This window comes from Colletotrichum chrysophilum, assembly GCF_026319265.1.
Source record: "Colletotrichum chrysophilum strain AFK26 chromosome Unknown scaffold_276, whole genome shotgun sequence".
NCBI lineage: Eukaryota > Fungi > Ascomycota > Sordariomycetes > Glomerellales > Glomerellaceae > Colletotrichum > Colletotrichum chrysophilum.
Genome location: NW_026517563.1, coordinates 428 through 27,849, shown reverse-complemented (window position 1 = coordinate 27,849; position 27,422 = coordinate 428). Strand labels below are relative to the sequence as shown.

Genomic DNA, 27,422 nt, shown 5'->3' with positions numbered 1-27,422 from the left:
TTGCAGATGGGCAGATAGTGCCTAGAGCCGTGGTAGATACAATTCTTACCAATGAAGCCCAGTCGATCCTTCTGGGGATCTCCTGTAATGGCTTTGATACGCTTAAGATCATCAGGAAGACCCTCGTACAGTTGAGCTAGAAGCCTGAGACTGTCTGCTGCTAAGACCTTTGGCGACTGACGACAGGCCAAGAAGGCTGTGACCTTGCCCCCAGGACTGTCCACAGAGGTTTGTCTATCTAATCTGCTGCATGCATCAATCTGCTCCAAAATGCGGTAAAGATCGGTGCAAAAGTTCCAGCCCTGGAGAAACGATGTTGCTTCCGCTGGCCTTTGTTGTATCCCGTTCGGTGTGATATCTGTGTCATCATATACCTCGGAGGGGTATTGTACAGCCGCTTTGGCTTCTCTGTGTCTAGAGATGAAGCCAAACATTTTGGCCAAGTGTTGGTCATGCTGATAAGAACCCCAGAACTTGGTGGAACAGGTCAGTGGTAAAACTTCTGGCCTTATTGGGAGATTGTACTCCGGGATCATGCTTACCAGACGCCTTCGCTCTTGCTTCTCACATTCGTTCAGATCCTCTGGCCAATTTGCTTCGTCATGGAAACCGCGGCTCACCGACAAAGAGACATAGTCTCCTCCGTGAAATAACGCCTTTTTGAGTTGTTCATTGTGAAGACACGCTGAAGCCAACAGCGACTTTGCTTTCATCAACGAGTACCAATCAGCAACTTCCGTGAGATCTTGTGGTATGACCTTCATGGCCGCGTCGTAACATTCGGTGGACTTCAAGCTAGCTTCAGCGCGCAGATCGAGAAGACCGGACGGTATTGAAATTCCGTCATTCAGCCGCCCAGCTGCAAAGCAGCAGACTGCCATCGTCACGATGAACACACCCCATTCAGATTGATACTTCTTTTGCTCCACCTGGGATCTGAAAGTTGGCCAATGAAAATACGGCCGTCTGGCGTCAATGGGTTAGTTGAGCGTCTAGCCTAGGAGATACCTTGCACGACCGGGACGCTGCACCTACAGAGGATAGCCAACGTAGTAGAACACATCTACGAGTCCTTCGATAACTTCATGCTCGAGTGTGGTTTGAAATTGTGGGGAGGAATATCCGTCGTTGTCTGTAAGGTTCCGCGTTTCGTTCCCGATGCCTTCATCTTCTGGGGTGAGCACAACGGGAGCGTCTTCCGGTGATAAGCGATTAGTCTCGGCACTCTGGGCATCATCATCGGCAGGTCTGGACCTCTTCGATGATGGCTAAATATTGACAGGTCAGTACTGCTAGGATGTACTGCTAGTACTAAAATGCTAGGTGGCTTACACCGCGTCGCTTTTTGGGCCTGGTATATGTGCATTCGGAACCGATCTCGGTACAGCGAATGCATGTAATGCCTTCTACTCCTGGAGAACACTAACTGATGAGGTCAAGATGAAACCCTGTGTTGCTCGAGGGGGAGCATACCTTCGAAGCATTCTTGTGACATCGATCACAGGCACGCTACACTGATGGATTAGGATCATCAAAACCCTCGAGAAGTATTCCGGGATACTGACAGAATTCCGTTTGCGCTTCGGTCGACTCGAGAGCTCCTGGAGGACAGAGGACCTGGCTCGTTCTACGTCTCCTGCGAGTGCCTGCATGGCCGGCATGACACAAGAAGTATAAAATGGTGGTGATATTTGAGATGGGGTCGAGCGGAGACGATGCCGGGGAAAGAAACATGAGGGGAAGTCGGGGACCTAACCTGGGGTTCTTGGGGAAATATGAGACGGACCCGCTGACTGACGGTTACGTAATGGGCTTCTTACCGAGAGAAACAGCTTGACATCGATGACTGCCCGTACTTCTACAATTCATGTTCTTATCCGAGTTCTGCATAAAGGTTCGCAGTAATTTTGGTGCAGTCAAAACATTTCTAGGTTGAAACTTTTGCTGAATCCGAAACGGCGGTGCGTGATCGAAGATGTGCTTTCTAGGCGGTATGCCTCTGCGACCAGCCAGTTGAGGGGCGTTGACTTGACCCAATGCTCAATAACTAGGACGTCTGACAACCATGACAACCTCAAGAGAAAGCAGTGTATTAACTGGAATCTTCATGCGACTATCAGCGAGTTCATCAAGGAAATCCCATTGAAACGGAAGATTGGGATCTTTTCCATTGTAAATGACAGGAAGGACAACATGGTGTCGATCTAAGCTACTACGTGCCAACCAAATCCACCGGCTCATCTTGTAGCGATTGTGTCATATTCTCGTAGCCTGCATAATCATGCCTAGTATGATGCAAGGCCGGCAAGCTGTTTTCCTCGAAGCGTGAGAACGGGCTCCTGAAGAGGTCTCTCGACGGCTTGCTGGTAGCTATGGTGAGTGTCCGGGGGAAGTCGGGGGGTAAGGCGAACGATGGAAGGATCATGGGCGGTGCAGTCCTTATTCTTCCAGGCCTCCTTTCGCTTCTCCTTGGCTTCGTCGGAGACCATGGAAGTAGGCTTGTAGCAAACGTCTAAAACCATTGTGTTAGCAATTGTATCGTGGCACCGAGCCCCTGATGATGCCTCAAACTTACATGCAGCAAATCTGTCGTTAGTTGAAGACGGAGCAGCGCCATAATGAACCGTTCGCTATGTGGCAGACTCATGGTCAGTGACTGCCACCCATGAAAGTTTTGGGATGTCGAGCAAAGGAACAACTCACCGAGTCCCAGAGGAGAAGGTCACCCGGCTCGCAACAAACCTTCACCCACTTGCATCCCTTGGATTCGAGCCAGGAGCACATTTCCTCGTCCAGGAACTGCTGCTCCCAGGTATTCCAGCCATTTTCGCCCTTCTTGTGATCGAAGTGCTTCCACAGCTCCGCATAGTACTTGCTGGAACCTTCCAAAACCATGAGGCCGCCATCATCAGGCCCATTAGGAAGCAGGTTCAGAATGCCCTGTACACACTGTAGTCCGGTTCGTAGAGGAGACTGGTCCACGTGCGACCATGGTGCGAAGATGGGATCGATCTTTGGCCGCTCGGAGACAGGCAGTGAGAGATTGATACCGTCTAAGTCCATGAAACGTTACGTCAGGCAATGCAGCAACAGAGAACATAATAGTTATCTTACCGTAAGACACGAGCAACTCATCCGTACCCCAGACACGGGCGAACTTGTCAATGAGGCTCGGTTCCGACTTCAAGTCCCACATAAACTGCTCATGGGCCACTCCGAAGCTAATTCCATGATGGACTTGTCACCGAGATTGTGAATGGCTAAACATCTAAGCAAACGAACATACCGGTTGAAGATACCAGCACGGTGCGTGAAGGGCAAGTGGGCAGGCCCTCTTGTGGCGGGGTCCGTTCTGTTAAATCCGTAACCCCAGTCCTCCAGCCAGGAGTAGGCCTTATCAGCGTATTTCAAGGCCTTGTTCTTAGGGATGGTCTCTGGGACAATGGTCCAGCCCTTCGTCTGGAGTGTCTCGAGCCATTCCAGGTCCTGTACAATGCTTAGAATGGCCGTCTTCAAAGTGGACATAGCTTGCTTATGTGCGGGTATTTTCGACCGAGGACGTGGAATGCTCGCATACCAGAGAATTCGGGCTATTGTCAAGACAGGCAGTCAACGACAATGTCGCGGTAGAAACGAGGACTTCGGTAGAAGACATGGTGTTAGGTCTAGTGGAGACAATGGGAACGGGCTTGATGCACAAGATTCAGCAATCTATGAGCTGCGGAACGGCAATGTCTCTTAATCCAAAATACACTCGTGCTGCATTTTCACATTTTAAAATGATGGAGAGACCTTGATCAATCAGTTAGCGATTTGGTACACATGCATTCATGCTAGGACACCCGTTCTCTCGTTTAGTGTTCCATTGGTGGCGTGGTGACTACCGGCTTGGAAAGGGTGGGTCGAGTTTAGCAGGTTTAGCAGGTTTAACCGGAATTCAACACAAAAAAAAATTTAGCCGGCGATTTAACAGCAAGACTCGTTGCTCCGCGGCCTCTAATGCGTCCTCCACTGTAACGAGAAGTCGCCGAATCGCATACCGAGCGCAGGCAGTGATCTCATGCGTTTTCTCTCTGGTGCTCTGTCCCCCGGATCTGTTGTCTCCGAACATGTGGTCTCAGATGCATAGCCATTTTCCCGTGGGAAAGGGCATGGGCAGAGATGACTGCCCAAGGATTAGTTTGTGAACACAATCGGACAGTAGGCTACTACGTATTCCTCACTGAAGCCATCGAAAAGTCAGCTTCGTGAAAAGCTCTTCGCTGCCGTTGATCTTTGCCAACCACTACCCGCATACAACAGCGTACAGGCAAATTCATCTTCCAAAGGGTCTTCGTTAAAATATTGAGTCGCGAATCTCAACTCGGAAGAATCGATGCTTTGATTGACAGATTGAAATGGCTGCAAATATGGCACTTAATCCATCCATGACCGACTTAAATGTCTGAATTCTTTCACGCTGGGATTCCCAAAACATATTTCATTGCAATCCAGCATAATACAAAGCCAGATTATTGTTACGGAGTCTTATGCTTGCAGAATAATGTCAATTCTACTGCGTGTTCGCCAGCCTGGCTCTAATTCCTAGACCTTTCTCAGCGAGATAATATTGACATTGAGCTTGTCGATCAGGTTGTCCCGCATCACCTCGGCGGCCTTGATCCTGATGTCCAGCAAACTTTCCGGACTCTGGTAAGCGCTGTGCGGCGTCACTACCATTCGTCCGACAAGCCATGGTTCATGGTCGCGATACGCCTGTAGAAGAGAGTGAATGGGACCCTCCGCCGGAATCGGCTCGTCTGGAACCACGTCCAAACCCACGCCGCCGAGGATGTTTTCTCTCAGACATCGCTCTACGTCGTCGAGATTGACAACCTCGCCTCTGGCGGTGTTGATCAGTAATCCGCCCCTGGGCATGAGACTGAGCAACTGGTAGTTCACGAGGTTGATGGTTTTCGGAGTGGCTGGGCAATGCACGCTAATTGTGGAGCTCCTCCGGAAGAGCTCATTGATATCGCGAGTCCGATCTATGCCTAAGGCTTTGTCGATTCCATTTGGCGCAAAAGGATCATAGGCAAGGACTTTCCAACCAAATGCCTTTGCACAGAGAGCAACTGCGGTGCCGATCAGACCAAGTCCCAGAATACCGAAGGTGGCGTTCTGGATCCTGGAGATGAGGGGAGTGTCGATGGGGCTCCAAGCTGCAGGCGGATTCCCCCGTTGAATATCATGGTGGTGGATCACACCGCGACGAAGGGACAGCGCGAGTGCCATTGCACGGTCAGCAATTTCACCCGTCCCATAATCTGCGCATGCCAGATCCAGTGCTCAGAGGCACTGCCGAATTCAATTCTCACCTGGAATGTTGCAAAGCACCACGCCTCGTTTGTCGAGGGCAATGCGATCCACCTTGTCATAGCCGACGCCCATGCGAACGAGCCTGCGCCCCCAGGATTCTCGCGTCAGACCTGTCTCATATCCAGTTGAAAGCACTCGCCGGAGAACTCACAATTTGAGATTGGGGAACAATTCCAGATCTGCAGCGGTGAAATCTGGCTTCAGTATTGAAATTCCATCGACCTTATCACGAAGGCTCTTGTCGATAGTCGACCATGGTTTGTAAGTCGGCACTCCTGCAGGCGAAAGATGCCCTTGATGATAGTTCACAGTGTAAGATTGATCTTTCGACCTAAGAATCTCTTGCTCCAGGTTGTCGTCCTGTTTTGTGAGCTTTAGCGGCTGTCAAATGTGAGGTCAAACACCAACTTACAGGGTAGAGTCCATCGGTGTGGAGGATTGTGTAAGTCGGACGCGCGTCATTCGCAATTTGAGACCCCATGTTTTCCAAGTAACCTGGAGCGGTTTGGACGAAAGTCAAAGACTTGCAGGGAGGCAGATTGTCACCGTGCCCAGTCAGATTACACTCAACGAGCACATCATATGTCACTGTCAGTTTCCCACTGTCCTTTAAATCGGCCATTGCTCAGGGACACCTCCGATCATTCGGTTAAATTTCAGTGACGGTTTGGAGTTTCGCGACCTAAAGCGGGCCTTCACCAAGCCCCAGAGGGCCGGTTAAACTAAAGTCAGCGTCCGCGGTTAAACCCAGTGAACCACGGCCTAACAGTGTCTCATTCCCGGCGTAAGGCGGCTAGCCATGCAAAAGATCAGGCTTGATTTTAAGGTGTTCAGTAGCATCTAATGCCCTGTTCCCCTCTAGACAGAAGTATCTCACTGGCTACAAGAGCATTTTTTCGACAAACCGCTGCCACCGTTGCTCTTTGTCCGCTTACCAGGTCGCCATGGCGTTTCACATCGAGGACATTTTCAGTGTCAAAGACAAGGTTGTCGTGATTACTGGCGGAGGTTCTGGCCTTGGAAAAGGTCCGTGGCTCCATGAAGGTCGATGAACTAAACTGACCAGCACGGGCAGCACTTGCTGAAGGCTTTGCTCAAAACGGCGCTAAGGTTTACATCACTGGTCGGCGTGCTGAGGTGTTGAATCGTGCTGCGAAGGAAATAGAGGGCACAGCCTCTGAAGGCGGCCAAGTGATTCCGTAAGAAACGCCGCTTCAGCGCTGGTCGACTACCTTCCAGATACAAAAACTAATCAAAATGTAGAATTCCTGGAGATGTCGGGACAAAGCATGCGTGTGCCCAACTGGTGGAACAGATTGAACAGAGAGAGAAACATGTAAGACGAGTACCACTCGATTGTTGTCTGGAGTTCTGCCACTGAACATAGGCAGATCGACGTTCTCATCAACAACGCTGGTCTCCCAGGATCGATCATCTATCCTGCCTGGGATCCTAATGATGGTATGCCCACTGGACATTCGCCCGACTTGCAAACACTGACATACTTCCCCAGCGGATGCCGTCCAAGAGGGTCTGTGGAAAAGTCTCGATGAGTATGAATTGATAACAATTTAGTGCATTCCACTGCCCGCCGGGGATCGCTAACAATGTCCAGCGATTCTTTCGCCAGCACAAACAGCGGTATGACACCCACCCAAGGTTTGGTTCAGCGCTGTTTCTAAACACCATGCAAGTCAACATTAGCGGTGTCTACTTCACAACCGTGGGGTTTGTGCCACTCCTACGCAGATCTCCAGATCCGAGTGTAATTGTCATTGCATCCCTGGCAGCAGTCATGAATCAACGGTGTGTACTCAATGATGCCGCAACCTGCTGTTCGACGTTGACAAAATGTTTGCAGAGCCATGGGGACTCTGACCTATGCCACTTCCAAGGTAAGTACACCCTAAATTTGTGATGTATTGTACTTACATCATGGTAGGCTGCGGGTGAGTACCGATTCAAGAAGCTGCATCATCAAGAGCGATACTCTAATTTAACCGTGAAAAGCCTTGCATCTGTCCAAGCTCCTAGCTGGCCGCTTTCATCCGTATGTCAACTGCCCATATCCTCCTGGGCAGAAGAAACAGATTGCCCTCGCGAGATGTATCACTGACACTTCTTTCCTCATCGTAGAATGAAAATACGGGTCAACGCCGTCCTTCCTGGCATCTTTCCGAGTGAGATGACCACCACGAACAAGTCAAGCGCTTCAGCTTCTTTGAATCACTTTGCAACCGCGGCGGCCAAGCGTTGCACAGCTGGTGAGTTGCTTCACATCAACTAGATTAGCTCCATTGCTGACTTCACTGTAGGACGCGCTGGACTGCCGGAAGAGATTGTCGGGCCTTGCCTGATGCTCTCCTCCAAGGCAGGCGGATACATGAACGGCGGCTGTATCATGGTGAATGGAGGAAGAGCTATGGTACGTATTAGATGCCTAAGGAGCATATGACGTCTAATTGACTGGCTCTATAGGGAGGGTCCATCAATGACGGCATCCGGATGCCGGAGGATACTTACTCCTATTAGAGTGTTTATAGTGTACGGCAAATACTGCCCAGACACGGAAAAGAGGAACGGTACTCTCAGTACTACGAATTGACTATCAGTCTTGAGCTTTGATCGAGTTGTGTTGGTCTTTATTTTGCCGTTCTCTTATGACTTTTGAGTTTCGAATCCATCACATGGCAAATGGATACCGTCATGGCGAATGTCGACATATACGTGCTGTGATAAAGGCTTGAAAACTCAAGTAGTATAAAGTTTCGTTGAATTGGTTCACCTTTGGGTAGCCCCCTATGAGTCGCCCAATTTTACGCACATCTTCCGCAAGAGTCCTCACATACCGCTAGGCTGAATTTGCTAGAATGTTGCTGATCGTCATCAAAACCAAAAGGCAACAATTGTGATGTACTCATTTGGCATCCTTCACCATAATTAAAGCCACTGCGTCAGACTTTCATGCGTGAGCCCTTTCAGACATGAGATTTTATGTTGCAACAACCCTGAACGCTGCTTCTAGATATGGCTTAAAACTCTATCGCTAGAATCTGTTCAGATTTGGTGAACAGAAGAGGCTCGGATATGACGGTTGATGGCGTCTGGGCGGGGGATCTCAGTAGCCGTGCCTGTGGTGGACCTTTTGGCCCTCCCCATTGGCAGTCCTGATGTCATTTTCCATGCCTCTCTTGAGTACACCGACATCAGTATTGACAGATATCATGTCAAAACCTTGGTTGGCGCGTGTGAGAGCATCAGCCCCGTCGGTGCCTTGGAACATGATTAGCCGCAGCGCTCATGTATCCTTGAGTGGACAGCGTGAGATGTAACAACTTACAGAAAATGGCACACTTTTTGTTGGCTGCGTGCGCAGCATTCGGTGCTTTCTGGATTGCCGCCTCATGCTCCTGACCACCGCGCTCCACACCCATTTGCTTCGAAAGATCGAACGGACCGATGAAGATGACATCCACGCCATCAACTTCGGCAATCTTCGCTACATTTTCGACACCTGCGCGAGACTCAATCTGCACAGCAACAAGGACGTCTTGAGAGAGAGTGTCGTATTCAGCCCCAGGCTCTGTGCCCGGGAAAGCATGAGGAGCAAACATTGGTCCGTAACCTCGAGTGCCTAAAGGAGGGTACTTGGCATACGACACAACTTTCGCAGCATCGGTCTGAAGGTCAATCTCGCGTCAGCACAGATTCAAGGCTGTGGATCAAGAAATGGCCCATGATGTGGGATCGATAGCCATATCCACTCACTCTGAATGACACATTGGAGTCATCACGCCATGTGCTCCGGCATCAAGAGCTCGCTTGATCATCCATTCTTCTCCTGATGGAACCCTAATGATAGGACTAGCGCCTTCGTGACCGACGGCATTCACGAGCTATGACCAGTGTTAGGCCGCAGGCATGAAGATACCCACCGTGGCTGTGGGTGGGTGTGCAACGAAAGCCCTCAGCGCCCGACTTACATCATAGTAGTGCACATCAGAAATCAATCCGTGTTCGGCGTCAACCAGTGTCCATGTGAAGGGCACAGAAGCCCCGGAGTCTCCACGAAGAATTGTTTTCGCAACAGCAGTGCTCGGAATACTGTTAGGCGCGTCAAACATGATCACTTTTTCCTCTGCAAATCTGCAAAGAAATGATAGAAAATGTGAATGCAGTAGTGAAGTAGGTATTCCACGTACGTGAGCCAAAACCCAAAGGCGGGAACCTTGCTTTGGAGGGCCGACTTGATGGCAATGTTTTGGGACATGTTGACCAAGTTTGCGATCTTCAATGACAACTTAAGTTTCTTTGATAATTGATGATGTACGTCGGACAGTCTAATCAAGACGACGACTATGTAAATGATAGCGAACAGTTTCGGCGTGACGACATAGCCATATCCGGGACACGTACGGAAAATAACAGCCGGCGGCACTTTGGATTTTAACGTAAAGGCAAGGCTCGCTGCCTGGATTCCCTTCTCGTTGGGGCAGTCGAATGTGATTTTAACCGTTCGTCTTCTTGCCGGCGGTTAAACTCTGACTCGTCTCAAAGGCTCAGCCGGAAAGCCCACCCCAAATATTGCTTGGACAGAAATTAATGCCGGTCCAATGCCCCCGTGGGGTTTTCCAATTGCCCCGTGGGGAACACACCCCTGTTTTCACAGTTCCAATCAACTCTTAGCTTGTTGTCGTACTTGATACATAAAGTTATGGTAACTCTCTGGAGAACAGCCGATGCCGAAGACACGTCCACGGCTTACCATCTGCAACGTTCTCAAACATGCCTTCGGAATCGGAAAGTCCTACATATGCCGCCCATCGCAGTACGTTGATATGACTAGAACAGGTCGGATTAAGGTTGACTCAGTTTCGCGCAGATAACACGGACCCTTGCTGGTGGAAAGACTCAGGTCTACGATGGAGCGTCTTCTACAATTTTGGATGCATGTTATGCCCGTCCTATCTTGGCTGTAAGCTGCTCATCGCACCATATCTTGAGTACTTTTGTATGACTGACGACCAATCCGTTCAGATGATCAAGGCCTCTTGACCGGGCTCCAAGCTTTACCATCGTGGAACGAGTACTTTGATCATCCCCAGGGAAAATGGCTAGGCATCATTTCAGCCTCAATCTTTCTTCCTGTTGTTGTGATGGGGTTTCCATCTGCCTGGATCTGTAATCATTGGGGCCGGAAAACATGCATTTTGCTTGCTTCCATCTTTGTGATCGCGGGAGCCATTTGGAATGCTTTGTCGCGCAACGTTACCCATTTCATAATCTGTAAGACTACTCGGATGTTCTGCCCATTCTCAATCGTTCTCATAATCATTCAGCCAGAGTCACCATGGGAATCGGTGGCGCGATGGTCAAAGTCAGCGCACCGGCGCTTCTGCAAGAGACGGCCCATCCGCGCCTACGTCCCACCGTGGGTTCACTGTACTATGGTTGCTATTACATTGGCTCCCTGCTAAGCTCAATCATGTGCAGTAAGGCTTCCTGGTCCTCCCAAAGATGACACCTTGCTGATTGTTCCGTTTCGTTAGTCATCGGTCTCAGTGTGCCAGGTGACTGGAGCTGGCGGTTTCCCTGCCTTTTGATACTGGTTGGACCGGCTGCTGTTCTATCAGTTCTCGCCACAGTTCCCGAGTCCCCAAAATTTCTGCTACTCAAGGGCCAGGAAGACAAGGCGCTTCAAATGCTTGCGAAGTATCATGCCAACGGCGACATCAACGATGAACTCGTGCAATGGGAGTTCCGAGAGATGAAGGAAGCCATCAAAGCAGAGGCAACAAGTCACAAGACCTCTTATGTAAGTCGTGGACATTCCAAAATTTGTGGCCGTGTTCATTATCCTGACTCTCTCTAGCTGGACTTCTTCCGGACAACCGGTAACCGTAAGCGTCTGTTCGTCTCCGCAGTGATGGCAATCGGCGTCAACTGGGTTGGAAATGGAATCGTTGGATAGTAAGTAAACTACGATCTTTCCATATTCTCGCCACACATGTTTAACTGAAAAAAGCCATCTCGCGCCTGTTCTGAGATCTGTCGGTATTTCGAAGCCCCAGGACATTCTTTCCGTCAATGCTGGACTCGCCGGCTGGAATCTCATCGTGGCCGAGATCGCTGGCCTATACGTCGAAGACTTTGGCCGCCGTCCTATCTTCTTTGTATCGATGCTAGGCATGATAATTAGCTGCTCATTCGTGATGGGATTCTCTGCCGGCTTTGCTGAAACTGGCACAACAGCCCTTGGAGTGGCGGCAGTCCCTTTCCTCTTTCTCTTCTTCGGCTCGTACGACATCGCCTGGACGACGCTCAACTACACGTATGTCGCCGAGCTAATGCCTTTCAGCCTGAGAACCAAAGGGCTTGCCATCTACCTTTGCGTCCAGCAGCTTGGCAATACTTTCAACCAATTCGTCAACCCGATTGCTCTGCAGGCGCTGACGTGGCGCTACTACGCCGTGTACATTGCGGTGGACTGCCTCTATGCCGTCATTATCTACTTCTGCTTCCCTGAGACAAAGAAGATGTCTATTGAGGAGGCTTCGATGATTTTTGGCAGCCTGCGTCGAAGAATGGATTTCGAATCGGTCCAAGGGTCGGTTTTTGCTGAGACCGTAGGTCAAGATGCAATGTGTTCTTCATTACAGAGAGAGAGGCCAGGAAGCTTGCAGTCTGAGGGTGTGTTGAAGGAGAGAACGTCTACGTGATCGCTGCGTGGTTGAACTGGGATCATGGATGAATAGGGGCACGCAAAGATATAGAAGCTGCCTCTGCTCGGAATATCATAGCTCGAGGGAGGATGTGGGAAAATTCGAAAAAGAAATGCGTCGTCCTATTGAGCACCTGCACACATTCACGGGTTGTCTGATACTCGTAGCGAAAACGCAAGGAGCATTGCCGCACCTCTCAGCACATGAATAGTAGTGAAGAAAATGGGGGATATTTATAGTGTAGCGGATACCTCCAACGAGGCCTGGATAGGTGCCTCGTAAAGGAGCCAAAGCTCTATCAAGCATCCCAAAAGTTTTGAGTGGCTCATTATAGCCAGTGATAAACCACAGAAATCGGGCATGAAAACACCCACAAAGTACAATTTGACGTGACAAATTACCGATGGTGCATGTGAGGGGAGCCCATGGGTGTAGTGTTGTTTTCGGGGACGGGGGAGTCGCGTCCTTGCTGATGGAAATGCTGTTGGTCGTATGGTGTCGGAGATCCCATCTCACTTCGCGCTGTCGCGACTGATGCATCCAGTTCTGAGTATCTATGAAGGTTCCCAGAGTGGAACTCTGACTCTCGGGGTGAAGTGCTGTAAGGCGGCTTGTACAGGCCTGGTGAAGAGGTGATGTAAGAGCTTCGGGGGTCTGTACCGGTGTGCTGAGGCTCGACGAGGGTCTGGGCAGGTGTGTGAGGCTCTGCTGGCGGTGGTGCGTCCGGCTTCTCAGACAGTTGACGCTTAAGCGACTTGTTCTGCTTCCACAGCCAAAACGTCGAGATAAGACCGGCCAAGAGACAGACACCAGCTACAACAGCGAGACCAATAGTGGCTCCCTTGAAACCATCACCGTTGCCGGTGCCATTGCCGTCCGTGGTGTTCGCAGTACAGACTGATTCCTGGGTCTGGATGGAGATCGCTGCATCGGTGCCGCAGCAGGTTGTATTGGATGCTCCGCAGCAATACTTGGCTGTGCCGTCATTACAAGCGGTCAGAATAGTCGAGTTGGAAGCGCTTCCACCAGACTGTCTAGAGTTAGTACGTCTGATTTGAACGATCCCCGAAGGTCTATGACCGTACCGATTCATCCGTGCAGATGTTGACACAAGCCTTGCTCTTCCATGTCTTATCCGTACAGAACCCTCTTTGTGGTTGCTGTTGCTTGTTGATACATAGGCCGGATGATGAGCAGATATCTCTTTCGTCGGCCGGGCCGTCGAGAGCGCAGCAGCTGGAGAAGACGCCGGACTGCGTGATTCCGAGCTTGTTGCATGGAACGTAGGTCTCATTGTTGGCAACCGAACCGTCTGGCGCGTAACAGGCAACTTCTTGTGCTGAAACTGTAGTAGCAAGGCTCACGGCCACTGCTAGTAATGGCACCAACATCGCGGCGATTAATTCGGCTGGTTCGGATCCGTCGAGAGACCGGGCGATGGCGCACAGCGATCGAGTGTGGGACAGAAAAGAGAACGGAAGAAGAAAAACCGAACCAGACCAATTTCAATCAATCAAAATGGGGGGCCTGTCTGTCTTTATGAGAAATACAGTAGCACAGAGCTGATCACCTGTACGCCGCCGGCCTGCATATCCGGCGCATCCTTCCCACTCTCCTCCTCGCTCTTTTCCTCAAGCCTCGCTGCATCTCACCTCAGATGACCGGGGTGGGCTCCATCTTACACGCATAGAAAATGCTGGTAGCTCAACATACGATATCAGCACCTGCAGCCAACAAGCCCGTCAGCTGTCTGAAATAGGCAAGCGAGATGCAATGGCTGTGAACCCCTGCCCAACCGAGCCACTCAGAGGCATGGATGGCAACAGGCTGCAGCATTCGGCCAAATGAAAAGACCTTTCCAACACACAATTGAAGACAACCAACACAGCGGATTATTCACCAAAACTGGGCGGCTGTGTCCGAGAGGGAGGGGCACAATGAGGGGGCTCGGGGCAAACCGACATTGTGAGGGTGGCCACCGGACGCAATGATACGCTGGGATGGGCCGATTGGCACCGTCGGATTGAGGGGTTCGTCAATGAATCTGTGAACTATTATTTACGGATCTGAGTGTTTTCTTTAGTCTGCGCCAGGATCGTTCTCATCTCATCAGATAATTCCTTTAACCTTGCATGCAGTGTCTGAGTAGGTACAAGGAGTTGGCCTCATCACAACGTCTCTACAAGCTGCGCTCCGAAAATTTAGCACCGCCCCCAATCACATTCTAATGTAAGAAACAGGTGAGTTGAATTATCCCCCAATCATGATCCCATGGGCAATGTTCCATTGCAGCTACACCATGTTGATCATTGAAAAGCCACCTGGCTTGGCAGACCACACAGGCGATTCGCCCAGAATTCTGTGATCAGGCTATCGTACCGGTCAGCTTACTTGGCACTGAGGAGCTGTCAATTGAGTACAGCGTCGCACCGACTCAGCGATGTTCTGGAATTTGACTCAATGCGCGTCAGAGCAAAGTTGGTGACGCCTCTGAAATAGTGCAGGCTCTTTCTATGCTATGAGAATCACATTTCACAAGCACACTAAGTATTTACGTCGACAATTTCTTCACACCAAGGGGAATGGGATCGCTGATCCCCGATTTTTGAGAAGTCTCCAGCTTCTTTTAACAGTTGCAATACTTGTTAATCGCTCACGGCAATAGTTGATGTTTATTGGTTTGCTCTGAAAATGTAATTGTCCGCTGAATCCATTGTCCATGGCCTGTCATCCCTCCATGAAGAAGAACTTGGTCTGAGGTGCCAAGCAACACGTGCGAAGCTGGTGTAGATGCTGGAGAACTCGTGATACAATCGTATGAAAGGTAACCTAGCAATACCCAGAAGGCGTTCTAGCTGTTTGGTCACTTGAGCACTACGACGTTTGCTGTACCTTGGCACGCTACCTCATTTGAAGAAGGCAAGAGACTATCCGAAAATGACGATATGAGTGGAACATACATATCCTCAGAAGAATGCATGATGCCTAAATGTACATCAATGGGCGCAGTAGACATGTACGGCAAGTTCTCGACTTCGTAGCCTTGTTAACCGACGGAACGACAATACATATATTTGACGGGGTAGTGGTAACCATTATACACTCAATCATAAAGCCTGGTATTACACAAATACGCTACAAATAGAGAAGCCAGTTGGATCATGCCGCCCACCTAGTCAAAGTCTTCTCAGCTTTAAGCTGTCCCAGTGGCGACTCCCTGCTCGGGATTTTGTAAGCTCATCCGCCTGACTGTCTCTTTCTTTGTCGTCAAAACCTCATGCAACTCTCTGATCATGTCTGGAACAGGCCGTTTACTGATGAAGATGGAATCAAACTGCCCAAGCACCTTGGGGTAGTTCCGAAGACAACTCCTTGCTTCCCATAATAGTCTCTCCGCAAAAGCAGGATCAGCGGTGTTCTTGAGCATCTCGGCCATTAAGGTGTTGTATCTTCGCTGATTTGCGTCATCGACATGTTGCTACGACCGTTGTTAGATACTAGGACTCAGAAACGTAGAGAATCACACTGCTGATGCTCGCATGAATGGTCCGAGAATTCGTCCAGCGTACCTGGATATCAAACGTCAAATTGACAGTGGGTTCTATAACCGCTCCTTTGAAATCTACTGATGGAAACTGTTTCTGAATGTCTTCGCCATTTTTCATCGACTCGGCAATCATCCCCTCCCGACTTCTGCCGAGAACTTCCGGCTGCTGCGACGCAGCGTCGGATTCGGTGGAGCTCGCGGAGCTGCTCATCATGCGGGACTAACGACAAAATCGTGATTCTAATCCCGAAGCGTCCGGCGATGACTTTTGGTTGCGGAATCAGTAGGTTTGGACAAGCTGGAGCTGCCGTCTGAAGTTGCCCCTGTTGGCGCAGTGAAACTGCCAACTCAAAAGTCGCGGGATGGAGTCGGGGCGAACCCCAACCCTTTTATGCATTTGCCGTGCCAGTGGCACATGGAAGATCGGCTACCAATTTGGCGGGAGCGACACCGCGCCGGCAAAACGGTGGCGTTTGCCGATGAAGTCACACCCGCCCTGTCATTGGTGATTGTGTTCAACCTGCATGCGCTGTCAGCCCTTTTAGCATCAATTGTTCCCTAGCGGCTTGGCGGATCGACCCGGAGCTGATCCCGAGGTCAGTTCTGAAGAATGGTTGCTTCCCGCGCCTCGGCTTGTCGATCCGCTCGTCAACTTCAGGCGGGCTAGTTGGGCTGTGACACGCGCTCAGATTGTTTGTCAAGACGAATGAGTTGAATTTGACCAATGAATAAGCATTTTGTTCATGGCAAATGATTTACAATAGATTTACAATGGCGATCCGTCACTGGCCTTTGACGAACCAGACCCTTTCCTTTCTCGATTGTTTTGATATGTTGAAAGCGAAAAGAAGGATTATTCGGTCATCTGAAGAAAACGTCGCTGATACTCAAACATGCCGAGTAAAATGTGCCCCTCGCTCTTTTGGCACCTCTTAACAATTCGACAGTCGAGAAGGCCTAGCGGGGCGCTTCGCACCCTTCTTGCGCTCTGCTTCGCTAGGTTCGGCGGGTTCGGCGGGCTCTTCGCATTCTCTTGGCTTCACAACCGGGTTCAGAATGTCTTCCGGGGCGATGGCTGGTGCTGCTTCTTGAACAGATCGATCTTCGATGTTTAGGCGTCGATGGAGGCTCTGAAGAATGTGGGTGTCGATGGTGAAAGCCAGCCCAGTGGAGATGAGGGTGGTAAGGAATACAATCGATGAGAACTTCATGGCTGTGAAGCGAAGGTGATTTCGAGGTTTTGTTTTGTTGCAGATAAGGTGACAGGGCCAACGGCAGATATGATGGTTGTAAACAATCAGACGGCAAAGCGCAGGAAGTGATAAAGCGGATCAGGCGACTTAAGTAGGCTCTGTTGGGGACGTGATGTATGTATGTTATTTTGAGATACTTATGGTAGGCCTGGTGACTTCAGGGGTTTCGGCGTCGCCCGAGATCGTCGGCCTGACTCGCATGGGCTATGCACAGCCTTACAGAAATTAATGCGCTGGATGTTGTGGGTTACCAGCGTACTTTTTATAATTCGGCTGAAGTTTCATCGTCATAAGTATTGGGATCTGCCTTATTGTTGTCATTCACCATATTTTGATTGAGCAAGCGCAACATCGGAGGCCGCGGGAATGGCCTCATTCTGCGTGTTTTGTCACAAACCCGAGGCCTCTACATCCGAGCCTAATGGTTTGCGCTCGCGATTAAGCGACCTTCCTTGAACTTGATGGGGAAAAACCCACCAGATTATCGTAGTCAATGGGTAGTATCACATCAAAGTAGTTGCGCTGTGTCGGCGAATTAAGATAGGTTATCAATAGGTTCTGGATCAGTCGAGAAAAAACAACGTGAAACGAAATCGACGATGGCGGGAACGATGGCTGGAACTATGCAAATCATGGGACGAAAGATGTTTTTCAACCAATGGAAGGCTGATGAGAGGTATTATTTTCGATGGAGATAGTCTCCAGCTTCTATGAATTATGTGCGTCGTCTAGAAAAGGAGTGAGTTAAATTACGCGGCGTGTCCCGATGAATCATTATCGATCGATTACTCAGTGAAAACCTTCAATTCCACCAAACGGACCTTCTTGCCCTCCTTGGGCGTCACGAGAATTCTGACGGATTCGGTCGAGACACCAGTCCAGTTTACGTTGGTGATGCCATTCGCCAGAGGCGCGTCGTACGTTGCGTCGGCGACATCGGTCCATTCGCCGCTCAAAACCTGCAGCTTGTAGCTCGCGGGAACATCGAGGCCCTTCTCCTCGTTCGCGAAGAAAGCGATCTCGGCGCGAGAAATGGTGACAGCTGCGCCAAACTCTGTGCTGACCCATTCCTCAGTTGTGCTGCCCTCAGGGGTATCGAGACCATTAGCAATGGTGTCCTGGGTCCAGAACCAGATGCGGCCGTCAAAGACGTCATGGAGGCGGTTGATGTCGTAGTTGGCAACGGAAGTGTTGACAATAGGAGGAGTGATGTCAGCCTGAAGCTGGATCGCTTGGTCAAAGGGGCGGGAGACCGAGACGGTTGAGCGAGCAATGTCGACTGTCAGGCGCTCGAGCTTGTCGGATGAAGCGACCACCTGGCCGCCGACCTCAACGCGTAGACCAGCCTCGCCGTAGCGGTCACCAGTCGCATCCCACTGAACAGCAATCTCTTGACCGTGGTAGAGGATACGCTCGGCGCGGAAGTAGGAGATGGAAGATGGGTCAGCCAGGGGATTGACTTCCAGAACGTCATCCGCGCGAGGACGAATACCGACGAAGCCGGACAGAATCAAGTCAACGTAGCCGGAGTGGAAGTAGTGGTGCGAGCGTCCCAGTCCGACAATCGGCTCACCGGTGTCAGGGTCGTAGTTCTCCTCAATATCCAAGATGTTGTCGAAGTGCTTGTTGTAGTGCTGGTTGGCATACTGTTTGAGCAGCCTGGTGTAGTCGCCAACATTGACAAGCGAGGATGAGTTGGGGTAATGGTCGAGAACATTGGCGAGCGAAGTCAGGACCTGGGTCGTCTGGTAGGGCCAAGAAGGGCCATTCCAATGGCATTCAGTTTGGGTGCCCTCGTAGCGCCACACGCGCATATAATATTCGTACGAGGGTTCCACAGTGCGCAGTCCGAAGGGGCCGCCGAGTTGATCGGAGCTAAGAACGTGCTTCCATGCCTCACCGAACTTGGCATCATCATCGGGAAGATCATGCGCCCAGGGAACAATACCAGCGAGCTCACGTCCTCGGATGAAGTCCCAGTAAGTCACGTTCTCGTTGTTGACGAAGAAGCGATCGATGAAGTGCTCGAATGTGGAGTTCCACAAGTCTCTCTGAAGAGTCTCCTTGATGGCGTCGGCTCGGTTGTTGTATTCCGCAATAACATCGTCAAGACCACCCTTCAAAGCGGCGATCTTGGCGATAGCCCGTGCGTTGGCGTATTGGTAGGTGTTGATGGTAGGGCGGAAAGCCTGGCCTCCACCAAAGCCATCATACCCACCAGACGCGTCAATACTGGCGATAGTATACTCGGTCGCGTCGGCGAGGGGTTCGATCCAGAAAAGCCCCTTTGACTCATCGTAATGGTCTCCAACCCATTCGTTGTAAACCCTTTGCATGTCGTCGAGGAGCGAGATGGCGAGTTCGGGGTTTCCGTCGACGAGATAATTCCTCCAGACACCATCTGCCAAGCTCTCGGAGTACTGACGCGGGTTGCTGTCGGCGCTGTACATGAAAGTCGCATGGTCCTGCTTGAAGCGAGGGTCACGGCACCATCGGCCTTCTGAGAGATGGAAGATTGCGGCGCAATTGTTGGAGGCCCACGGCTGAGTCTGCCAGCCAACATTGTCAATGAACTCCGTTGTGATGTAACCGTACTTGGTTCCGACGTCGCGTTGGTGAGTGCGAAAAACATTCCAACGGTAGTAGTAGACTTCGGTGATTTCCGAGTCGCTCGATTCGAACAGCGGAATACGGTCATGGTACCAGGGCGCATCGTTGCCGAAGTACTTCTCGGTAACAGCGTCCACGTCCAATGCGGCCTGGGCCAAGCGCGCAGTCAACGGGACCGCCGCAAGAGTAAACGAAAGCTTCATTTTGTCGTACTGCTGGGCCTTTGGTGGGCAGCTAAGGATGGCTGAGAGCTTGAGAATCCTCGGTCTGTTGACATGGTGATTTGCGGCGACCAGCTAGACGACTTTATATTGCCAAAACACCTCGCTGGCGTGATTCGATGGGAAGCTTTGTCCCCGGATATTACCATATTCGGTCGCCCCGACGGGTTCATGATCACAAACAACCGTCCCGGCGTCTTGGCTTCGTACAGCAATTTCCGTCGCGAGCGGATCGCGGATCCGCGCTTCTTAGAACCTGCATAACGCCCTGAGCTAAGCACACCCGTGCCAATCGTACCGAGCCGCTTCCGCTGGGATGTCATGGAACTACCGCGTCCTAACGGGCGACGATGACGACTGCGCGGGGAAGACTTGGGGCGACAATAGGGGCTGGGGTCCCCGCATGTTCGGTTGATTAGCGCGCGAATGGAACCCCGCGACTCGAGTCGTGGATTACAGGGGGTAGAAGATTAAAAAAATGCCGACGGAAAGATCGACGGGAAATCAAGACTGCGAGTATCTAGCTTTGCAGCTATTCGGGAACCTCCCATCTTCATTGCGCAGCGTGATTTAAGTACAGAATGACAGGCCTGATGTGACCTTCACCGAAGCGACAGTTAAGTCGTGACGATATGGCGTTATGCGGCTTCCTTGAACCTTAAGTGCGAGCTTTTGACTAAGATGAACTGTATTCCACTGGTAATTAGCCGTTCAGGGCCTACGAGGTTGCCTGGGAGGTTGCATTGAAGACGATACTATGTGATATAATGTTTCCTAAGGTTAAAGCATCGGAATTTTGCCTTGCAAGCTGTTTGAAGGGGATCTCCTCCTCTTTCATGGCGATCAGTGTGGGTAAAGTCGCTAAATCTTCAAGTCGCGCAATTTCTGAATGACGGCACTGAAGAACCATTCCTGCAGCCTCGCACTATTCTCCGATGAATTGGCCCCAAACATCGGCACTCGAGATGGGTTTGGACCCATCAAACACGACATGACTACTTCACTCACAGTATCTCCAATGTATCCCCTGACATCGTCTGCGAAATGACCGTTGAGCAAGATTCCTTTCACCCTTGCAGTCTCGCTTGGGAGCTCTACTTGCTTTTTGCTGAAGCCCAGCACAACATCGATCGGCTTCCAGTATATGATCTCCAGCATGATAATACCAAGTGAATATATATCATGATGCTTCTTGAAACCAAACCCATGTGCGTCATCTCTCGGGCTTCCTTGGACGGCAGGGTGTCGATACAGGTCCTCTAAACCAGTGTGCGGGGGAACTTCAGACATGAAGTCGGCGTGTTCAGGGCGCGAGTAATCGAAACCGGAAAGAAATGGTTGCCCATAATCTACTCGCGATTCCGTATGGTTGAAAAAAAGAATATTTTGACTCCGAAGCCCTTTGTGAAGCCAGTTCACGGCGTGTAGTCTCTCAACGCAGTCTGAGAGAATTTTGATCAGCTGCAGACGAGCGCTGAGACTAGGCTTCGGGTGGTTCTTCAATAGTTCGAGGAGAGGGACGGGAAGAGCAGATGAGTCGACGCCCTGAGGGTTCTTGAAGACAAGTCCAGGCTGAGTTTCCGCCGCGCCCACGTCTTGGACATAATAGCCAAGACACTTCAGTGCCCTAAACTGCGTTGTGTACGCATCCTCCCTGAGAAGTTGTACCAAGGCTTCAAATCTGCTCAGGATCATGGAATCTGATCGGCGTATACCCATATGATGTTGGCGTGGTTCGGCAGTCTTCCATTCAATCCACACTCTTCTCCAAGATTCGAAAGAAGGTTTATACCAAACTGAACATCGCTGGGATATGAATTGAGCTCCGGTTTCGATGGGCTGTATTTCAGTAGTTTTGATCTTCAGGGGGCGGAAACTGGACTCGAGGTTGTTCAAGTTTAAATCTTGTCGCAGGGTGTTACTGAGTGCTCCTTTGTTGATTGCTACCATGAGACCTTTCACTTGAGCAAGACTAGCCAGGGGCGTGACAAAAACCCTCGAGTCGTGTTCTTCAGATGAACTGTTCGCTCTCACATAGAGTTGCTCTCGTGCGGTTTTATGGGTAGGGCCAGATAAAAGCAGACCGGCCTTGACGATCTCACATAGGTCGTCAATCTTGTCATTGAGATTCATGATCCGATAATCGGTTTGTGTTTGTTGAGCGCTGAGTGCCTGAAGCTGCTGGTTGTTGAGAAACTCTGTCAAGTAGTCGTTCAAACGTGTGAGTTTCTCCAGGATTTCTTCAATCTTTGCCTTGTCCGAGATCGCCCATCTCAACCTTGCAGGATACTTGGAAGTCTTTTCAAAGAATTTGAGCGACTTTTCAAGCAGGAGGCCTTCGTCGGGAAAACGGGCCTGCAACGTCTCTATTTTCTCTGTGTCGACAGCAATTGACGTTTCGTCCTCAATAGGGTGTGTACTAGTGTCCTCGTGTAGGAAGGGTTGCGACAGAGGCCGTAGACGGTCGTCAAGTCTGCCGAATCTGAACATCAATCGATATTGCTCATCAAGAATCTGTAGTATGACGTTCTTTGACCCGTGGCTGATGTTGAATGTCGAATCATCTTCAGAAAGTTCAACAACATTGGCCCAATCGAGTAATCGACATTGCTCAGTTTTGAACTTGACGCGAATGTATTGGTAGTTTTTCTCCAAGCCTCTGGCCTTGGAGAGTAATTCATATCCTGATCCCAAATCCATTAGTGGCATTCAGTAGTGGATTAACTTTGAACGAACCCTTGATGCATTCAGAAAAGATCTGGAACACAAGTGAGACTGAGCCCAAACCAAGACCGATACCTTCCATTGCGGTGTCTGACGAACGGTAAAGAAATCGATGATTGTTGAGGAAGGAGTCGTTGACAAGTCAATTGAACCAGCTTTTCCTTCTCATATCAAGGAGAAGAGACATGGGAATTGATGATGTGAGGATCAGACTGCCGATCGGAAATTATGTCAATCAGCGAATTCAGCTCATCACTTCCTAAATAACCGGGCAGCCGGTGTGCAGCAACACCCATAATGCACAACTACCCAGTAGGCTGACACGAGGCATTCTTGCCGGTCGTAACCAAGGCCATTTGTAATCCAGCAATGATCTCCGTCGGAGGCTATGCATGCATGATCGCATTAAAGGCAACCTATGACATCGCCAAGTAGAACTAGCTAGCCTTCCTTTTCTGCCGTTGAGTGCTTTTACGACAGCGTGCAAAGATACATCAGGCATATGCACGACCAGATAGCCTGATTATAGCACGCTCAACCGCTTGGAAAGCCCCACAGAACTTCATCGGCTTTCTTTGGACGGGATGATTGGATGTACTGGGTTGGAACTGACTACCTGTGGACACCTCCATGTGTCGGATGATCACAATGCGAATAAGGCTTGTTGAGGACGGGGACGAGGAGACGAACTTCAACGTCGCATCACACTAAGTAGTAACGTTGCCGTGGCTTCGATTCGAGGCAGCCATAAGGCGGCCATCTGAGCGTCCCGCGGAGGGACTTAAAATGCAGATCTGTCAGCACAGCCCAGGGATCTTCGATCTTACCGCCCCATCGAAGACGTGAGGCTCTCCAAAGCTGACCCAGTTCAAACAGTGTGCTACACAGATGACCGCGATTGAGGTCTCATCTTGCAGCCATGATGGTGGCTGAAGTCCGTCGGAGAGTGCACGACACAGATGAACCCTGTGGTTCTGAAAGGTGATACCTGAAAGCCTTTTCCGGAAGATCTTGGAGAAATGCGGACTTCCCAGTCCGAATGATCCGCTTGCGGAGAAAAGAGTCTTGAGAGACGCCATTTTCCCTGCGATCTCGCAGGCTCTGAACGATCGTGGCCAAGAAAAATGGAGTCTTAGCCCCAGAACCTTCTCGATTCTTTGGATCCTAAACATCCCAAACGTGATGGATTCTTTCGTCGCTGAAGGGCGGACCGACAGATATCTTCCTTACCATGAGGCGAACCTTCCTAATTGCATCCCTGGGGGCTTGAGATCTCGGTTCATGAAATTGCAGAGTCTGGTCCGATATCACCTCGCAGATGTTCGTGAACTCGAAGAAAGCGGCAAGCATGTACATCTGCCTCGAAACGCTGACGCATACTTCTTTTCGATGGAAGATCTTGGGAGTGGAAGATTCGCGAAGGTAGACAAAGTCCGCAGTTATCGAACTGCAGATATCTATGCAAGGAAGCAAATCCGTCGGGGAGAATCTGTGCTTGAAGACCACACGCAGCTGAAAGCCTTTGAGAATGAGTTGAAGTCTCTCAAGGAGGTGTCACACCGACATGCCGTCAAGTTAGTCGGATCTTATACGGACCCACACCATCTGGCACTCATCATGAGTCCCATTGCCGATGTCGATCTGAAACGCCATCTACTACGATGCGAGAAAAGTCTCGACAATCGAAAGTTCATACTCCGCCACTTTTTCGGCTGCTTGACAACTGCACTGGCCTACATACACAGCAAGAATATTAGACACAAGGACATCAAACCAGAAAACATTCTTGTCAAAGGTGACACGGTTTACTTGGCCGATTTTGGGACGTCCAAGGTGTGTCTGGATGGACATCTCACAACGAACGGCGAACCCAAGGAAGGCACTCCGCGGTACTGGGCTCCTGAAGCTGGATACCATGCTGTAAGCCGAGAATCTCAATTCCGCTATGTCATTTTAACCCAAGCTGACAAGGTCTACAGAATCGGAACCGCTCAAGTGACATTTGGTCTCTTGGCTGTGTCTTTTTGGAAATGGCGACGACATTATTAGGTCGCACACAACTTGAGATGCTTGAATTCTTCAACGCTCACGGGAACGGTAATCACCATTGTATCGGCCTCAATCTTGAGGCCACTCGGGAATGGATAGATGAGCTTCGTCGTTCCTCTTTCAATGATTCGAATGTGCTCGACTGGACAGACTGGATGCTTCAACCAAAGCCAGATGATCGCCCCACGGCGGCACAGTTACGAGGGAAGATCAAAGACCTTGATGCTGAATTCGAGTACATTTGTTACGAATGTGCTTCGCGAAATGGTATGAAGGACTGTAAAACACCGCCACCAACCTCTCCAGATGTGGGAAGAGCCATTGATGGTCCCGGTGCAGCTCTGTTGCAAGATGTCTCTGAACAATTATCCTTGGACAAGACAGCAACAAAAGACGCTGATTCGGGGCAGAGATTGCCGCAGCAAACTGGCAGCAAGATACTCGCGGAAGGAAAGGACGGTCGGGATGTCAAAGCCCAGGAGCCAAAGGTACAACATACCGCAGGCCCTGATACGGCTGACGTAAAACCCTGGCCCAAGCCAAAAGTCAGGTTCGCCAAGACAGACCAGGCGTACGAATCTAGAGACAGTCGATATTCGGCAGGAGAATCCATTCGATTCGCTGGTCTTCCGGAAGACCGAAGGCCTGAGCCAACAAAGCACCAAGAAGAAGAAGAGGAATCTTTTAATCAGGTTCCAAACGATGCCGGGTTCATCATTCCGGATCCTATAAACGCTCCTCCGTTTTCTCGTCGAGAGTGCCTACCTTTGCCCCGCGCATCATTGGTTCCTTCGTACATATTGGCTGGAACAAATCATTTTTCACGTAATGAACTTGAGCATTACATCTCTGAGTCTTCCTCTTCAAACGTATTTCTTTACGGACGCTTGATGTTTCCGTCCGTCCTGCACGCCATTGCTGCCAGGTCCACTAAAGGCGCCTACTCACCAGATTTACAACGCCGTATTATGCCTTCCTCGGACGACTGGAACTCGGCAAACTTATCAATCCAGAGGGCCAGCGAAATCATGATGCCAGCCAAGCTACGAGGATACGACCGCTGGCGTCCTACGGATTTGCAATGTGCTGTGATTCAGAGATCCGAGTACAATCAGGCTATAATCAAGAAGCCGCGATTAAGGGGTGCCGCTCCATTGAACCCTCCTGAAGAAGTCATCGGCTTCATCATGGTTGGAGTTAAGAAGGAGGCCATTCGATACCTTGATCTTCTTTTCGCTCAGGATGAACGAGATTTAGATGAGGTGAAGCCTCGATCCAATGACGAAGCAGCTGTAGAGGATGGTCCCACGAGGTCTCCGCTGAGAAGAGAATCTGTGAATGTTGATGTTGAGCTAGACACCGGGGAGATTGCGCAAGTCCATGCACATACGTATGTTTGGAAACATCACACGGCAGACCTTGGTCAGCTATGGGAAGAGGATCATTTTCTACGAGGGTCCAGGTTTCAGAGCCTCGTTGAACACGAGAACAGATGGAAAGCCGAGGAACAGGCGCTTGCAACAAGCATGCAGATCTCTTTCGCTCTCGTGGGAGACTACGTATGCAGTGCGGTTCTCACTGGAAATGTCGTCGAGCTCAAGACTTTGTTGGATCGGGAATGGAGCCCCGACGCACCTTGCCGCTACTACGGCAACCCCTTGCAAGCCGCTGTAGTGATCGGAAACGAAGACATGGTGCAACTACTTCTTGATTACGGCGCCAACGTCAATCAAAGAGACGGCAGATACGGGTCCGCCCTTATTGCGGCGGCCTTTGCGTCTCGCAAGTCAATAACCCGACTCCTTCTTCGGCGCGGAGCAGACGTATTTGCGGACCACCCAACTCATGGCAACTCTCTCTATCAAGCCGTCGGACAATCGGACTATGCCATAGTTGAGATGCTTCTCGAACATGCCTCGTGGCTCATTGAAGACTGGGGCGAGATACGCGACTTGGCCAACGAGATCGGTGACAGCGAAATCAAGAGTCTTATAAGGCAATATGACGTTCGACAGATGTACAAACTCTCCTTACCAATGCCTCAGAGGTCTCAAAACCCTAAAGAGCTCGAAGGTCCGCAATCTTACACCAAGGTCCTTGGCACTGTTGTTCAGAAGTGTATTGCTGTCTAGACAATGTCGGGAAATTGGAAAGGACGAAAGGGAGTCTTGGTTACGGTCGTCGCCCTTAATGCTGGTGCATCTATGAGTATCCTCCCCATCATGCGTTCTGCAATTGGCCCGGTTAAGGCACTTATTGATGAGCTGCGCCGTGCCGATGAGATTCAAGAGCAAAATCGCCGAGCAGCTTTGGAGAACGCGGGGTCGGATCAGCAGTACGATAACGAAGTCAAGCCTATTCGGGGTGGGGATGTTCACGAGAGCCGGAAGTTTAATAGAGGTCGACGACATGAGTAATTTGTATTAACTGAGGAGAGACATTAGTCATTGATAATAATGGATCAGACTGCTGCTCTCCATTATGTTTCTTATTAGTTTTCAGGCAAAGAACATACGTAGCAATCTTTCATATCAAGTCAGCCGTTAAACTTTCATTCATTAGCGACCGGATCAAAACAAGAGCGACACGGCCAGAGAACCCGGTTCATGAGCATCAGCGCAGGGCGCTGGAGCTTCGAAGATGAACGCCAAATGGAGGATCTAAACCATGGGGGTTTTCAGGCCTTTTAAGGATTGATCGACCGGGGATAGCGCCGTGCGTCCCAGCGGGAGCTCCCGCTAATTGCTGACCAACTTGCTGCGTCCCACCTAAGGTGGATACTCGGACGCTGTGGTTACAATTGGGGGAAGAAGTGAATGATGCCAGGTTGAGGGCCGGATGTTTCTGTGGTGGGAAGGTTCCATTTTCTGGTTCTTGGCTTGAAATGAACCTTCCAACTCTGGCACCAATGTCCGGGCGACCCACTGAATTGCCTTGT

The 27,422-nt window shown here is 50.4% G+C and overlaps 9 protein-coding genes across 9 annotated transcripts; 2 read left to right on the top strand and 7 right to left on the bottom strand.

The window, feature by feature from the left end:
- Positions 1-2,285: 2,285 nt before the first annotated feature.
- COL26b_013985 (uncharacterized protein) lies at positions 2,286-3,525 on the bottom strand (the record flags this gene model as incomplete). Its single annotated transcript, XM_053186568.1, has 4 exons — positions 2,286-2,512; positions 2,739-3,053; positions 3,115-3,221; positions 3,287-3,525. The coding sequence occupies 4 exons, from the start codon at positions 3,523-3,525 to the stop codon at positions 2,286-2,288; spliced, it is 888 nt and encodes a 295-aa protein (XP_053029495.1).
- A 1,059-nt stretch (positions 3,526-4,584) lies between these two features.
- On the bottom strand, positions 4,585-5,430 carry COL26b_013984 (uncharacterized protein; the record flags this gene model as incomplete). Its single annotated transcript, XM_053186567.1, has 2 exons — positions 4,585-5,201; positions 5,358-5,430. 2 exons carry the CDS (start codon positions 5,428-5,430, stop codon positions 4,585-4,587), a joined length of 690 nt encoding a protein of 229 aa, XP_053029494.1.
- A 3,046-nt stretch (positions 5,431-8,476) lies between these two features.
- COL26b_013983 (uncharacterized protein) lies at positions 8,477-8,972 on the bottom strand (the record flags this gene model as incomplete). The annotated part of the gene is made up of 2 exons (XM_053186566.1): positions 8,477-8,631; positions 8,699-8,972. 2 exons carry the CDS (start codon positions 8,970-8,972, stop codon positions 8,477-8,479), a joined length of 429 nt encoding a protein of 142 aa, XP_053029493.1.
- Positions 8,973-9,266: 294 nt separating this feature from the next.
- Positions 9,267-9,628, bottom strand: COL26b_013982 (uncharacterized protein; the record flags this gene model as incomplete). The annotated part of the gene is made up of 2 exons (XM_053186565.1): positions 9,267-9,504; positions 9,561-9,628. The coding sequence occupies 2 exons, from the start codon at positions 9,626-9,628 to the stop codon at positions 9,267-9,269; spliced, it is 306 nt and encodes a 101-aa protein (XP_053029492.1).
- A 1,080-nt stretch (positions 9,629-10,708) lies between these two features.
- COL26b_013981 (uncharacterized protein) lies at positions 10,709-12,077 on the top strand (the record flags this gene model as incomplete). The annotated part of the gene is made up of 4 exons (XM_053186564.1): positions 10,709-10,850; positions 10,992-11,173; positions 11,231-11,328; positions 11,384-12,077. The coding sequence occupies 4 exons, from the start codon at positions 10,709-10,711 to the stop codon at positions 12,075-12,077; spliced, it is 1,116 nt and encodes a 371-aa protein (XP_053029491.1).
- Positions 12,078-12,477: 400 nt separating this feature from the next.
- Positions 12,478-13,471, bottom strand: COL26b_013980 (uncharacterized protein; the record flags this gene model as incomplete). The annotated part of the gene is made up of 2 exons (XM_053186563.1): positions 12,478-13,110; positions 13,166-13,471. 2 exons carry the CDS (start codon positions 13,469-13,471, stop codon positions 12,478-12,480), a joined length of 939 nt encoding a protein of 312 aa, XP_053029490.1.
- A 4,194-nt stretch (positions 13,472-17,665) lies between these two features.
- On the bottom strand, positions 17,666-19,693 carry COL26b_013979 (uncharacterized protein; the record flags this gene model as incomplete). The annotated part of the gene is made up of 1 exon (XM_053186562.1): positions 17,666-19,693. One exon carries the CDS (start codon positions 19,691-19,693, stop codon positions 17,666-17,668), a length of 2,028 nt encoding a protein of 675 aa, XP_053029489.1.
- Positions 19,694-21,557: 1,864 nt separating this feature from the next.
- COL26b_013978 (uncharacterized protein) lies at positions 21,558-22,411 on the bottom strand (the record flags this gene model as incomplete). Its single annotated transcript, XM_053186561.1, has 2 exons — positions 21,558-21,587; positions 21,746-22,411. 2 exons carry the CDS (start codon positions 22,409-22,411, stop codon positions 21,558-21,560), a joined length of 696 nt encoding a protein of 231 aa, XP_053029488.1.
- Positions 22,412-25,512: 3,101 nt separating this feature from the next.
- Positions 25,513-26,616, top strand: COL26b_013977 (uncharacterized protein; the record flags this gene model as incomplete). The annotated part of the gene is made up of 2 exons (XM_053186560.1): positions 25,513-25,874; positions 25,947-26,616. 2 exons carry the CDS (start codon positions 25,513-25,515, stop codon positions 26,614-26,616), a joined length of 1,032 nt encoding a protein of 343 aa, XP_053029487.1.
- Positions 26,617-27,422: the final 806 nt, after the last annotated feature.